Here is a 13,934-nt window from a genome sequence, read left to right as displayed (position 1 = left end):
TTCAGTTTATCATTCTGCTCATGTCTGTCGCATTTCTACACTGAGCTTATATACCTTTAAAAATTATTATTTCACTATGAACAACGTAAGGAAGCTTAACACAACTAGGTTTTTGGGTGCTAGTCATGCTCAGAGAATAAAAAGTAACTTTAGAATTCTTAGAAGATGATATGAATAATTACCCATGCCAGTTCCAGCTGGTGCAATCTCTTTGGAGAAGATTTCTACAGCTTCTCTTTGTTTATGGTGTACAGCAAGCCAAATAACAGCTTCCCGAGGTCCCTGGTTCAAAAAGGTTGAAATTAGATCAGCTTAGATAGAGAACATTGGTTAAATTTACAGAAATGAAGAATAATTGTAGCTCAGTATTTGTGTTAAATCATTCGGTGACTTTCTATCCAACATCAATATAATTTGCTGTTAGTTTTTCATTATCTTTATTTTGGAATACCATGGAATCAACTATTGGGTATTTCAAGTCACTAGGGCACTGTGCCTGTTCTCCAGCATTCTCCAAGAATCAAGTCCTGTAACTAACAATACCAAATACTTGGCTTCACTGTCAGTGGACCTGGCAAACAAACTTTGCTCTTATTCTAAGAGCACTGAGAGTACTCTGGAGCCAAGTCAGAGCGCCAGGTTCACTTCTCTTAGCATCAAGAAGGAAGCAGATCTGTCTACAGAAAAGAATTCAAACCTAATCCTTGGGAGATAAATGTGAGAACAGAACTTGTAAAAACCACCATGTTTTCAGAGAGAAGAGCAGATGCCCCCACTAAAGATAAACCAAATGTGCTCCCTACTCTAGTCAAAACACCTGTCCTTGCAGATTAAGCACTGTCTCTCATTTAAAATCTTACTTCTCCAAAAATTCTATTTTCAGTCACTGAAGGATCTACCATTGGAATTAATACACAAAAAATATACAGCCATACAACAAACCCAACAAATGCATAATTTTAACATTCAGTGTTCCTAAAGCTATCACAGGATTCATTAAATTACTACAAGTAATAACCAACCAGAAACATTCTTGCAAAAAAACACACTCATGCATTCACATCTGCTTTCTGGTTCTAAACTGTACCATATAATCAACATTCCATTTAAAGTTCCATGTTTACTTCCTTGCCTGCAAAGGTAAGATACAATGGTCTATGAAAATCAGCTGAATCCTGTTTTGAGTGGATGAACCCAGTATTAAAATTGGTATAAACACAGGCTGAAGCAATCTAGCTTACAGTATCAGAATTAAAAAAAAAAAACCCAGCAAAACAAAGTCTGAACAATGTCCTAGAAATCAATTAACAAAGGGTTAGCAGAAAACTATCATAACACATACAGCTTTTATGTAGCAAACTCTAATGCTTAATGTACTATTAAAAAACAGCTTACACGAAACACATCCTGGATTTCCAAACCACAAACTCACTGATGCTGTGTCACTGTCATAACTCTTTCCTTCCCAGCGGAACAGGGGATACTAAACACTAAAACTACTCAGTGCTGATTCAGGTCCCTTTCTAGCTCAGGCTTGGCTGGTGCTGACAAAGTGCTATCAAGAGTGACAGTCAGCAGCCACATCAACAGGCAGAAAACTCTGAGAAAAAGAAGTGCTTGCCACTCTTTCCTATTTCTCAATGATATTTTGTGTTGGAACAGTCAACACTCCACACAGTAGCTCAGCCTACAGGCTTACCTAAGGCGGGGAGACACAGTGAGTCCACAGCTGCAAAGGCAAACCACTGCAGCAGTATGACAGATGTGCATGGGAAGTAGTACAGCCACACCATACATCAACACTGAGCTCCAAATATTGTTCAACTTACCCTGCCTTGGTATTCACTTACGTATTTGCATCTTTGCTTCAAATTTAGGTGGCAGAACTTTCAAAGCAGGAACTATTTTACTTATGCGTTAATATACTGCCTAGCATAGTATGGCTCTGGTTTTGAGTACTGTGATTTGTAACCCAAATAACCAGGTCTAATTTTGCACAGAAGGACCTGGTAAGAAAGAGTGTTTAAGTGACTACACTATCCCTACCTGAACCCCAATGAGTAAATGTTTTCTTTGGGATTCTATGACTTTGTATTTTAAAGGCAAACTCCATTCCCCAGTCCTTTTTCTCAAACTACTGCGGCTGCTTTCCAGATGAAAGCTCCCCTGGCTAGTTTCTTCTAAAATGCTGGAGGAAGCATGAAAGGCAATAGAGAGATTTCCTGCATTTCAGCCTTAGCTCTCACATCCTGTTTCAGGCATAGATGAGAAGCACATACAATGGCAATAACACTGTTTACTTTTAATATAAGACTTGGGAACTGAGGCTGAAAATACAGAAAGTACTACAAATACTCTCTTCCATTGAAAAAATGTCTTTAATGTACAATAAGCAAGGCAAAATGAACAATCAGGATGGAGAAACTGCTCTACTTCAACTCAGTACAAAACTTCCTATATAAGAATTCAATTAAAGAATATATTACAATTCATAATGATCAGGAGTCGATACAACAGAACACAGACAAGTGAACATCTGGAACATCTGTTCCTCTGTTTCAGAATTTTGATTCTGCACTCTTAGTAAGACACTTAAAATTGCAGATTTTATGGTCCTAAAATGAAAGAGACCACATTATAAAGCTCAGTCTTGAAGAAGCAACTCTTCCTTCAGCTACTTTGCTGAAGGAAACTGAAACTCAAGCACTGAAATGAATAGCTGCAAATGTAACTTGACCAATTCCTAAGAACACTCAATTTCACTAGTAAGAAGTCCACTGTCCTTCTCTACACCACATTCACATTTCCTTTCGATACAAACTGTTGGATAAAATGTCGGCACTCCTAAGAACAAACTCAGAGCTGAGTTTTGCCACGTGTGCCTTAAGAGTTTTGCAAGACTGCCACTGACAAAGAAGAATTAAATGCTACTGTTTTGGAACAAACTAAACTGTCTAAATATTTAAACGGTGTCTAAGTGAGGACATGATTTACAGACTTCTTCCTTTAAAAAGGACTTTCATTCTCTAGATTAGGAAAACAGACCATGAATATCACAGCTGCAGTGGCTATGGCCATCATTCATATTCTTACATATGCACTCACAGTACAGAATTACATAGCTGAAGATTATTTCTGAAGTAGTACTCACAGACAATTTTGAAGCTGTGCAGGCAACATTAATGCTGACATTTCCTGATTGCAATATTTATAAAGTGGTCTTTTTGCATTACATCTAATGCAATTTAAGTCTATGACACAGAAGTTATTATAATATAGTATTTCTTAAGGAGACCATCAGAAGAAAGTACAACAACATTTTTGTAAGATTTTGTATCAGTGCTTCTGGAAGACCCAATACTGCAAAGACCTTGTCACTGTTAATTTTGTACATCAAGCAGTGACAGTGAGTTCTTTACAACATGAAGGGGTGAAATTCCCAAGATGATAATGACTTCCTTTAAAGTTGTGGAAAAGATAACAATATGGAAAGATTAAAAGAGGTCAGTAAAAGTTTAAGAACACTCCACTGCATACTTACACCATCTATACTCCTTCTAGCATGAGGTCCATATGTATCTTCAGACCCTAAAACCTGCATGTTAACTGCACTGTAATCTTCATACCCAAGCTGACTGAAAATAAGACGAGTCCTGCAACAAATGATTTTTTTATTAGTAAGCTGTCTTGAAATGATTATCTGAAGTAGCCCTTTGTGGTCCACAGAAGTTAACTCTGTCAAGTAGCTGTATAAAAGATTTTATCAGCTGAAATATTGGAATTTTGTTAGGACATATTTTGCTTGGAACAAGAAACATTTTTTGCTTTGGTGGACATTTTGAAGACACTGCTAATGCATCATTGTTGTCATAAATATAACCACAGCACCTGAAACAGTGAAGCAGCATACAGAACATTAATACAAAATACAATTTTTTAATTGCTGTAAAGAGCTGGAAAGGTGTTCAGGCATTATAAATGAAGCCACCTTTATTTTTGATGAGACAAAAAATATTAAACAGAACACCTAATTTAAGGTAAGTAAATTTGCAAACTGTGTACTAAGTTATTTTAAATTATTTATCTAGAAACATTACAGATACTACAGTTGAAAATACATTCTGTGGGTCATTTTTAGCTCTTTCATGTGTTAGTAATGTAACAGAGAATCATGAAACTAAAAGGATACCAGAGACTATTTCAAAAAGACTTCTTCACATACATATCGCCAAATCCCTTCTGCTTTCAATAATGAACAAACAAAAAAACGAGAAGCACACAAGAACAAAGCAAAATAAGTCATCGTACAACCTGCCGAAGCTGTTCAATATCTTGGGCTAACAACTAATTTGACCTGCATAAATGAAACATTAAATTTGTGCGCCTTTTCCTGCACTTGTTGCCACTAGACTACTGGACAGAGCTTAACCTGGGACAGACTGAAAGCTGGATAGTTGAAAGATCACATCCTTAGACTATTCTCTTGAAACACCGAGACCCAGACAGACTCGATCAATGGCTTAGAGACAAGTGCATGAAGTTCACTCAGTTAGGCTAAGTGCTGGGTCCTGCACTTGGGTCACAGCAAGCACAGGCAGCACCACAGTCTGGGCCAGGGTGGCCTGAGAGCTGTTTGGCAAAAAGACTCTGGGGTGCTGGCTGACAACAAGATGAACATGAGTCAGCGTGTGCCCAGGCAGCCAAGGCCAGTGGCATCCTGGCCTGTACCAGCAATAGTGTGGCCAGCAGGACCAGGGCAGTGACTGTCCCTCTGTACTCGGCACTGGTGAGGCCACACCTCAAATCCTGTGTTCAGTTCTGGGCCCCTCACTACAGGAAGGACATTGAGGGGCTGGAGAATGTCCAGAGAAGACTTGTGAAAGGTCTAGAAAACATGTCTTACATTACAAGGAATGGCTGAGGGAGCTGGGGTTGTTTAGCCTGAAAAAGGCTACACATAAAAGGAGGGTGTACTGAGGACAAGGCCAGCTCCTTCTAATGTGCTTGCAGTGACAGGACCAGAGGAAATGGCCTTAAACTGAGACAGGGGAGATCCAGATTAGACATCAGAAAACAAATTTCCACTGTTCAAGCTGTCAGGCACTGGAGTACATTTCCCAAGTAGGTGGTGAAGTAACCATTCCTGGAGGTGTTTAAGAGATATCTGGATTTGGTGCTGGGTGATGTGATTTAGGGATTGTAATGATGGAGCTGAGTTGATGGTTGGACTTGCGGTCTTAAAGGTCTCTTCCAATCTTGACAATCCCATGATTTTACGAACAGAAACCGGTAAAAAAACTGATGTCAAAATTTCGGAATGAGTTACAGTTGCTGATAGAGCATCCTTTGAGAGGGATCAGAATAGCTTTACTCTTATTCTCCATCTGGGCTAACATATACCAATATTTTGATGTGTCAAAGAAACAATTCCACATATTAAGCTGTTTAAGACTACATTTGAATGTGTATATTGTAATTTTCAAAACAGAGAACTTGCCCACAAGCATGCCTAATGGGCTAGAGGCCACTTCTCACACCAGTTTATCAGCCCTCAACTACCTCATATTAGCTTTCCTCTGATGGTTACTCAAGAGAGCACAGTATACAGGCTGAATTAATTTTGCAGATGTCAGAGACAGCAGGAGCATTACAATCTGTTCAATCAAGGATTCACATAGTCCAGTCTGAAATAATGTCCAAGAGCATGCATGAAATGCAAAACACACCATTCTATTTTTTTCCTAAAATAATCATCTAGGTTCCAGAAAGATGGCTTTTCAGAGGTTCTGAGTCCCCGAGTCATTGTATTTACCAATTCCTGAAGGGTTTTTCTATAATTTCATTTCCTCAATAGCTCTTGGACAGGAGGTTTTAGCATTTGCAATGACACAGCCCCTATCAGCCTGCTCTTATCTGTCATATCTCTTGAGGGAAATCAGACAACTCCTCTTTCATCAAAGTGCTGCACACAGGCACATGAACGATCACTCCAAGTTCACAGTAAACCTTGGATTTCTGACTTTCCAAGTGTCCAAATATACTGACATAACAATACAACTGAAAGTTTATCACTCTGTCTTGGAATTGTAACTCTGTCCTAGGGAAAAAACCAAAAAACAATCACTGGGTCACATTTTAGAAAGTGTGTTTTAAACACAAGCTCAGAAAATTTCCTGTATTTCACATCAGTATGGTTTTTCATGAAAAAGTTCTGTGAAAGCTGCGGAAAACTAGTTTCGCATGGGTTTATCCCTGGTATCTAATAAAATTTAATCTCAATCATAGCTTGTTCCTCACTAAATTGGGTTTCTCTCCAGCCATCTATTTTCAAATGTATTTGGCACTTTTCTCACTCTGTCAAACTTAACAAAAGTGCAGCTACATACTGAAAACAGGTTTCTTGAAAAGGCTACTTAAGTCTTGAAATGTCATCCCAATAGGAAAACGATCATCTTACAGGATTCTTACAAGGTTGGTAATGTTGCCATCATGTGTCACTGTTCTATTTTCATCACATCTGGAAAAAAAAAAAGCAAACCAGAACCCCTTCCAAGACTCAAATACCAACCTTTGCAGAATAGCTTCTGCAGTGCGTCTTCCTTTTTGTACTGCCTTTGGGCCTCCCACTGGACAGACAGCAGTAGCTCTGAAGCCATCAAGATAAGTGGCATTTACCTAACGATAAAGGGATCATGAAGTTACATGGAATTCAGTACTGATGGGCTATAAAGCTCTCTGGCAATCATTATCTATACAAATACACAATTTTTAAACAAAGTAAGAGGTTTTTGCATATAAAATAAGGTTTGCCTTTTCTCTTTCTTTTATCCTTGGGACAGAGAAGATGAGGATAGTGCTAAGTTTTAGCATTGTCTCCAAAATTCAAGCTTTTGTAAATCAATATATATTTTTCACGCCACAAAATGAGGTAATACCTTATAAAATGTTGAAGGAGGCAATCCTTTTGCTCCACAAACTTTCACTGCTCCACCATCAAAACCTATAGTGGTTAAAAATAAGTATTTCAGCTTCTTCAATATAACTTCAAAGACATTCTTTTGTGATACATATTAATCAAATGCACTTAATTAAAAAGCAAAGCATTGATAGCTGTACTGCCAGAGAAGAGAGAAGCTTTCAGAAAACAGTCCTTCCTGCCTTAGAAAGAACAGCAGTAAACTGGTGACTGAATTTATGTCTGCCATGAGCCTTTTAAAAGGGCAAATGAAATGTTTATTCATGCACTTAAAAATACTTAACAAAGAAAGCAGCCTTAGGACATTAGACTCAATAGCTACACTCCTCTTAATATCCAGTTATTGCACACACACAGAGCATGCAATTTACTGCAGCTGGCTGGAGTGGACTGCAGTCCCTCACTTGGTAAAGAATCAAAGCAGGATGAGAAACCAGTGAGAGCTATTGGCTGAGAGCTTAGTAAGTGAAGGGTAATTTTAGCTTTCTTATCAGTAACAGAAACTGTGAAGATACATTCCAGGGCAACAACTATTCAGTATTAGTAGTCAGTTCAGTATTAGGAATATTAATGCAAAAAAAAAAAAAAAAAAAGGCACAAAATTGCTGGGATGCCATCAGGTTCAAGCTTGAGCTGGAGAAAATCAGTAGGTGCTACTCCTTGAAAATAGGCAGTGCAGGATTGGCTTCTCCTGTTTTAGAGCCAGAATTATAGTGTAGTTCACCTGTGCCTAACCTGTGTTTGCAAATATTTAAGAAGCAGTTCAAAGTCCTATACAAATACTCTGAAAATATCAGATCAGAACATATCTAAAAAAGTAAATGTCACTAGTACAAATTTTACACTGCACTCAAACAACATCATCACTGTGTCTCAAGACTGACATGAAGTTAATTTAACTCTCTCAATATAGAGCTACATCCCTCCATTCAGGGTGAAGATCTGGAAGAGTTTTACGTTCTAGGTGAAAGTATAGTACAAGTAAACAAATACCACAAAACCAAATGCATAGCATCCATTGACAAAAAGAAAACAAGCACCTCAGCTCAAACCCTGCAAGTAATCCAGCAGGACAATAAAACTGGCAATATAAACAGTAAAATTAGATAGCTTGCCTCTTTTTACTGGTGTACGTGTCAAAGCACTTCAAACTAAAATATTTAAGCAATCTGCCCATTTTCCATCTGTTATATTTCTAAGAGGACTAACTGAAAGTTCATGTGAAAGTTCATTTTAAGTTCAAACATGTCATATCAGGTCATTTGCAAGCTAAAAGTTCATAGGAAGGTTAGGGATTCTTTTTTTAAAAAGAGAAAAGACTAGGGGCTAAAAGCAGCAAGCTGGCCTTATCAGACTGCTGTTTGTTCCATGAGCAGAAGATTCACTGTATCATGTTATGTACTTTTTTACCCAAGGAAAATATTTTTTATGTTACTACATTTTCAGTTCTACCCCAGTAAGTTTTTAATTTGAGATTTTGATTATTCTAAGCTTTAAAAAGACACTTGGCATTCTGTCACAAGTAACTTTAGAAGGAAAAAAATATATTATAGAACCAGAAAAAGTAAAACTGTAGATGACTGTAGATAAAATTCTTTTTCAAGCTGTCTTACTCAAATTACAGCTCTCTGAATCTGTTAAGACTGGGGTTTTTTTGTTTTCCTTTTGAAGCTAAATTCTGAACATACATTATATCCATCTTTAATCTACTGGCTGTTAAGTGTTTCAAGGATTGCAAATGGACTTTTTAAAACAAGATTCTCTGATGGAAATCCTGTACCTAATCATTCTTCTCCCATGATCCACCTAAATGTCTAAGAAAAATGCCATTACCAAGTAGTGCCCTAAAAGACACAGCCTTTCATTGTTACCAATACTTCAAATGCCCTAAGTAAAACCATGTAGAAAACATTTCTTTGAGAAAAGAAATTTAGCTGCAGTTTAAAAAAATACTGAAATCATAATGAAGCTGTCTCAATGTTGTTGACACTGAATACATGGTTTAAGGACTTGACAGGTGCAAGGCAGGCATTAAAAAGTAAAGCAAAGGGAGCAGAAATGGAAAATATAAAACAGCCAGCAAGATAAATAAGATTACACTTAAAATTTCTAACGGAATTTTCAGCAGAAGTCCTTGAAAGTATCAGTTTAATACAGCATGATTCTCAAGAACTGATTTAACAAGAAATATGCAGAGACTAAATGGAAATTAAAGTAGCTGCTTTTATTTGATAACACACTTCATTGACACAGACATCATTACATGAAAGAGGACTAACCTGGAATTTCGGTGATGGAAACCTGGGAAAAGTCACACGTAACATCTGGTAAAAGATAGCGCTGAGGATTGCCCAATTCATACACCAACTGCTCAGCTACAGTGCCAAAAGAGATCAGTCCCCCTGTGTCTGGTGGTTTGGAAAGAATAAAGTCTCCTTCAGAGGAACATTCTACAATTGGAAAGCCTATGTTGTGCCTAGAATATGAAAAACATTAAGAAAAAAACTTATAAATACAAAGGGAAAGTGAAAAGAAGTATTAACAACACATCAGAATTTCATAGCAAAGGCAAATTAAGTAAAAAATGTCAAGAGTTACAATTTATCTGGTTGTTTCCACAGAAACATACACTAAAAAACAAGCCCTGAACAAACTGCTCAACTGAAATAATATGAGGATGTAGTCTATTGTCTAGCAAAGAAACAGATATAACAAGAGATACCACCTGCAAACACGGATGTAGGGAAGGGAATGGAGTTGGACACTAACAGAAACAGTTCAAGTAAAAAGAAGCTGAAAGAATTAGATGTAAAGATGTAAATTTAGAGTACAATAAACCATGGTTAATTCTAGCCCAGTTTGGCTACAGCAGCACACACAGCATGATGGTGAAGACATCTACATACACCTTGCACTCTGGATTTGTAAAAAGGCAGTCAAAGCAGGAAGAATAAACTGTGCTGGGAACCTCAGAGATGAAGGGAACTAGGAAACAGAAATAATCACACCTACAAAGGATAATTTCACATGTTTAATTATTAATTATACATAGGAAAGTAATAATCTGAAAACAGAAAAACATATGAAAGTGAAGATCTTCAGCACACAGAAGACAGAACAAACAGAAAATTACAAGGCACAGCAAAAAGAAAAGCAGTGAAATTATGAACATGTTCATAAATTAAAATATTCTTCCTCCTCCTCACATTCTCACAAGCAAGATATACAAAAAGTGATCAAATAACTCATAAGAGGCATATACTGGTCATTACAGTAGCAGGGCAGAGCTTTCAGGATTATGTGGACAAAATCCAGACATCTGCCTTTCTACCTAAAAGGCTTACATTTATTTACAGAGAATTTGAGCAAAATTAAGAACTTCAAACTTTTCAGAAGTATCTAAGAATTAAAATTAAGAGTGCAAAGATTCTTCTGAAAAGTCTACCTAACTCCCTTCCCTCTCACAGGAAGCCTGAAATGTGTACAAGTGTCCCACAAAATAAAATGAACACAAAAGGAGGGGTTAAGGAGATACAGTCCCTTGCAAAAGCTAAACCATTCTAAAAAGGTCCTAATAATGAAAGGTGCTGACCTTTACCATGCTCATTAAAGTCAATGACCTTCAGGTCTTTTGTACAAACTTAAAACCAGTCTATCCCTCAATTTAATTATTTTTGTGCGGTACTGGTAACAATGTGCTGAACATACAACTGAACTGGTTATCAGCAAAGGTTACATGAACACAGTTTGTATAACATAAATCCACAAAGTCTGAAAGAAAGTAAGCAAAAATACCAGTGAACTCTTAAGGGACATTTGTAAAAGTTCATGGGAGTTTGAACAGATTCCTTATCATTGAGAATATTCAAACATAACTCCGTTATTTAAAAAAAAAGGATTAAGACACAAGATCTGTTACCAGAGACAAGCAACTTTTAACACTTACAGCAGACAAATTTGAAAAGTATGGTAGCTGGTGGACACCTAGAAAAGCCCCTATCAAATAAGTTAAGGTAACACTTAATTTGACTGATCTTTGAAACTATTTACACCACTAAAAAGATACAGGAAATAAAAATAGCCCACCCTGGTGAATGCAAAGAATTGAATGGAATCAACAATTTCATATACCAGCTATTCTAGTGGGGGGGTTTAAGGGAAAAAGGAGAGAGAAAAGACAGTAGTAGAAGTATGTAATATTCAAAATTTTGCAGTGTGACATAGAAAAAAAAACAACACCCAAAAAGCCCTCAATTCTTGGTCTGGAACATTAAAGCATGGTAACAGACTAATGTGTAATTATCCACATTTTAGATGCAAGGAGACACACAGAGGAAGCATCATGATTTGGCCAGGGTAACAAATCAGTATCAGTGACTGAACAAGACCAGAATTAAGCAGCTTTTTCCCCTCTCAGTTCCATGTTTGTGTGCTTGACCCTACCACCTATCTATCCTGTCTCAATAAACAGCACCAGGTGCCCTGCTAGCAGGCTGAATGCAGCTCGTTCAGACCAGGCACCCAGAAGAGACATCACTCACACGAACACAGATCACCCAGAGCAGTCCATCCTCCTGCACTGACAGCAGTGTCCCTGCTGCAGCCCACTTGGACCTCAGTCATCAGCCCATGTAACTCTTACAGTACTCTCCAGCAATCTTTGTTTTGAAGGAAGAAGTAAACTGTAGACACTCAACTTGCTACTCTGAACCACTGAGCCTACTAACACTGATTCAACCTCATTTTGCCCAACTTGCACTCTCAAAACCCCCAAACCATTAACAAACAAGAACCAAACGTAATAGTGAGACAAAGTGAGAAATTTAATCCCCTGATAGGATCAAAATACAGCAGATATTGTTCCACCCTTCAGGGTACACCACCACCCCATGAACTTTTCTGTATGGCCAGCTATTTGCAGAAGATGTGCGTTCCCCCAGGTTATGCCAGCCCTGAAAGCTTCCCTCACTTTTTTAACAATTCACAACATGGAGATGTAATGATCTCGGTAAGAGGCATGTGGATTCTACCTGTACTGAAACTGGGTGACTGGGAAAACACAAATACCCAGTACTATCTTGTAGCAGATGGCAATAATAACCTGAATTAACATACACACGCTTAAGACAAAAATGTGTTTTGTAAACTGCCAAAAAACATTACTTAAAATTAATTTTCACATTGAAAACAAACTGGTCTGGGACTCCTAAGATACAGTCAAATGACAGCTGCTTAAATCAGGCATAAAAAGCTCTTCAGCAGCAGTAGCTGCCTGGCTCAGGTATACCACAGGCAGTATAGCCACACCATCACCCTGACCACCACTTTTAAAATAGTGACTCTTTCCCTGATTAACTTGTAGGTTTTGCTGAATGACTACACACCATACGACATCTGCTCTGTGGGGAACATGCCACCTTTAGGCTGTCCATAACCCATAGCCAAGCTGTACTTTTATACAGTGTAGCAGGGGAGTAAGCACAGAACGAGGAACTTTAGCAGCAACTATGGTCTTGGCATCCAAAGGTACCTTGGCTAAGTGGCAACCTTCAATAAAAGAACTGCATCAGTTTAGTGACAAAATCCCTATGTAGGATGAGGCAGTAGCAAGCAATTGAAACAATTCCAAAAGGGAACTAATACAATTCATTCCAATTAAATGATATAAATTAATAACATACATAAACTACAATAAAATATATAAATTAATAAAATACTAGAGATAAACATCAAGTAGTATTTTTAAAATACTTAAGCAGTTCTTTTAGCACTGGGGCAACAGACAAAAGTAATACACATCAGTTTGTGAGGGGAGATAACAAATACCGTTCTTTAATTCAAAAGGTCCATTTCAGGTTGCATGTTTGCTACTTAGCAAGTAAATATATTATATATAATAAAGACATTAATAAACCAGAGCACTGAATGAGACCAAGCTAAGGTTCCACCTCAGAAAACTCCTCCAAACTGGGCCTAGACAGGAGTTAACAGTTAAAGCAGGTCTTACTGAAAACCTACACCACAGGAATAACCAAGTTACAAAACTGATTTTGCTGCTGAAGCCTCCATCTCATCAACCTACTCTTACAGCAATCAAGAATCTGAGTTTTCTGTCAAGTTCTCTGCCTCCCAACAACTTACTCTTGGATTAATTTTTTCCATGTAAAATGTTATTTTTTCTTCAGCTTTGGCTCTCAGAAATGTTACAGTTTATGAGCATGTCACAGGCAATAAATTAAGCTGTGTAAGCAAGGATCTCCTCCCTGTCTTCTCTGGGACACTACTCAGAAGCCTCTGAGGAGTCATCAAGATAAACTTCCTCCCTGTTTTGCCATACTTCTTACACCATTTGATTACAAGGAAAGTAAAATCCACGACCAGTACTTTGGCTCAGGGAAAGAGACATTACTTGAGAAAGCACACGTATTTTTCCCCTCAAAAGTGTCAAATCCTTCAAGTACCTCATTCTAGCCACTACTGCTCAATGGAGATTACTGGCAACAGAAGCTGGGACAGGGAGTGTAGCACATTTACTCGGGGAAGCTGCTGCAAGAATGAAAACAAAACCCCACAGTAATGCATGGTGGAAGTGAACCAGGATCCAAGTTAAGCTGTGGTGTGAACTTTTAGCTTTACAGCTAATGCAGTGGCCTGGGACGTGACTCAGTGAATGTCACACCAAGGAGAGCGCTGAGCCAAGCTTCCCAAATCCTTAGGTATGCATTTTAACCAGAATGCTACTAGGCAAAAAGCAGAAGCTCCTACCACTTTTAGCAGTGTTTTGACAACAGGTTCAAAACTGATAATACATCAGGCAAGATCAGCATAAACTTACAAAGTAAAGGTATAAGCATCTCTGCACAGGTAGGTACCAAAATGTTTCCTAACATGCAATTCTGCTTTAGGCAAGACTTACTAATTGCATCACTTATCACCTCTGACAAGGGCATTTCTGACT

The 13,934-nt window shown here is 37.9% G+C and overlaps 1 protein-coding gene across 3 annotated transcripts in view; it reads right to left on the bottom strand.

Moving 5' to 3' along the window:
* Nucleotides 1-13,934, bottom strand: part of LOC135299065 (uncharacterized) — a 57,790-nt gene that overhangs the window by 32,030 nt on the left and 11,826 nt on the right. For all 3 annotated transcript variants that reach the window (XM_064417439.1, XM_064417440.1, XM_064417441.1), the window contains exons 9-13: nucleotides 9,256-9,452; nucleotides 6,936-7,000; nucleotides 6,569-6,675; nucleotides 3,542-3,653; nucleotides 183-282 (exon numbers count right to left, since the gene is read on the bottom strand). In XM_064417439.1, coding sequence (XP_064273509.1) covers nucleotides 183-282; nucleotides 3,542-3,653; nucleotides 6,569-6,675; nucleotides 6,936-7,000; nucleotides 9,256-9,452 — 581 coding nt within the window. The remainder of the gene's footprint in view (nucleotides 1-182; nucleotides 283-3,541; nucleotides 3,654-6,568; nucleotides 6,676-6,935; nucleotides 7,001-9,255; nucleotides 9,453-13,934) is intronic.

The sequence above is a fragment of the Passer domesticus genome, chromosome 4, assembly GCF_036417665.1.
Source record: "Passer domesticus isolate bPasDom1 chromosome 4, bPasDom1.hap1, whole genome shotgun sequence".
Taxonomy (NCBI): domain Eukaryota; kingdom Metazoa; phylum Chordata; class Aves; order Passeriformes; family Passeridae; genus Passer; species Passer domesticus.
This window is presented reverse-complemented; position numbering and strand designations above follow the sequence as displayed.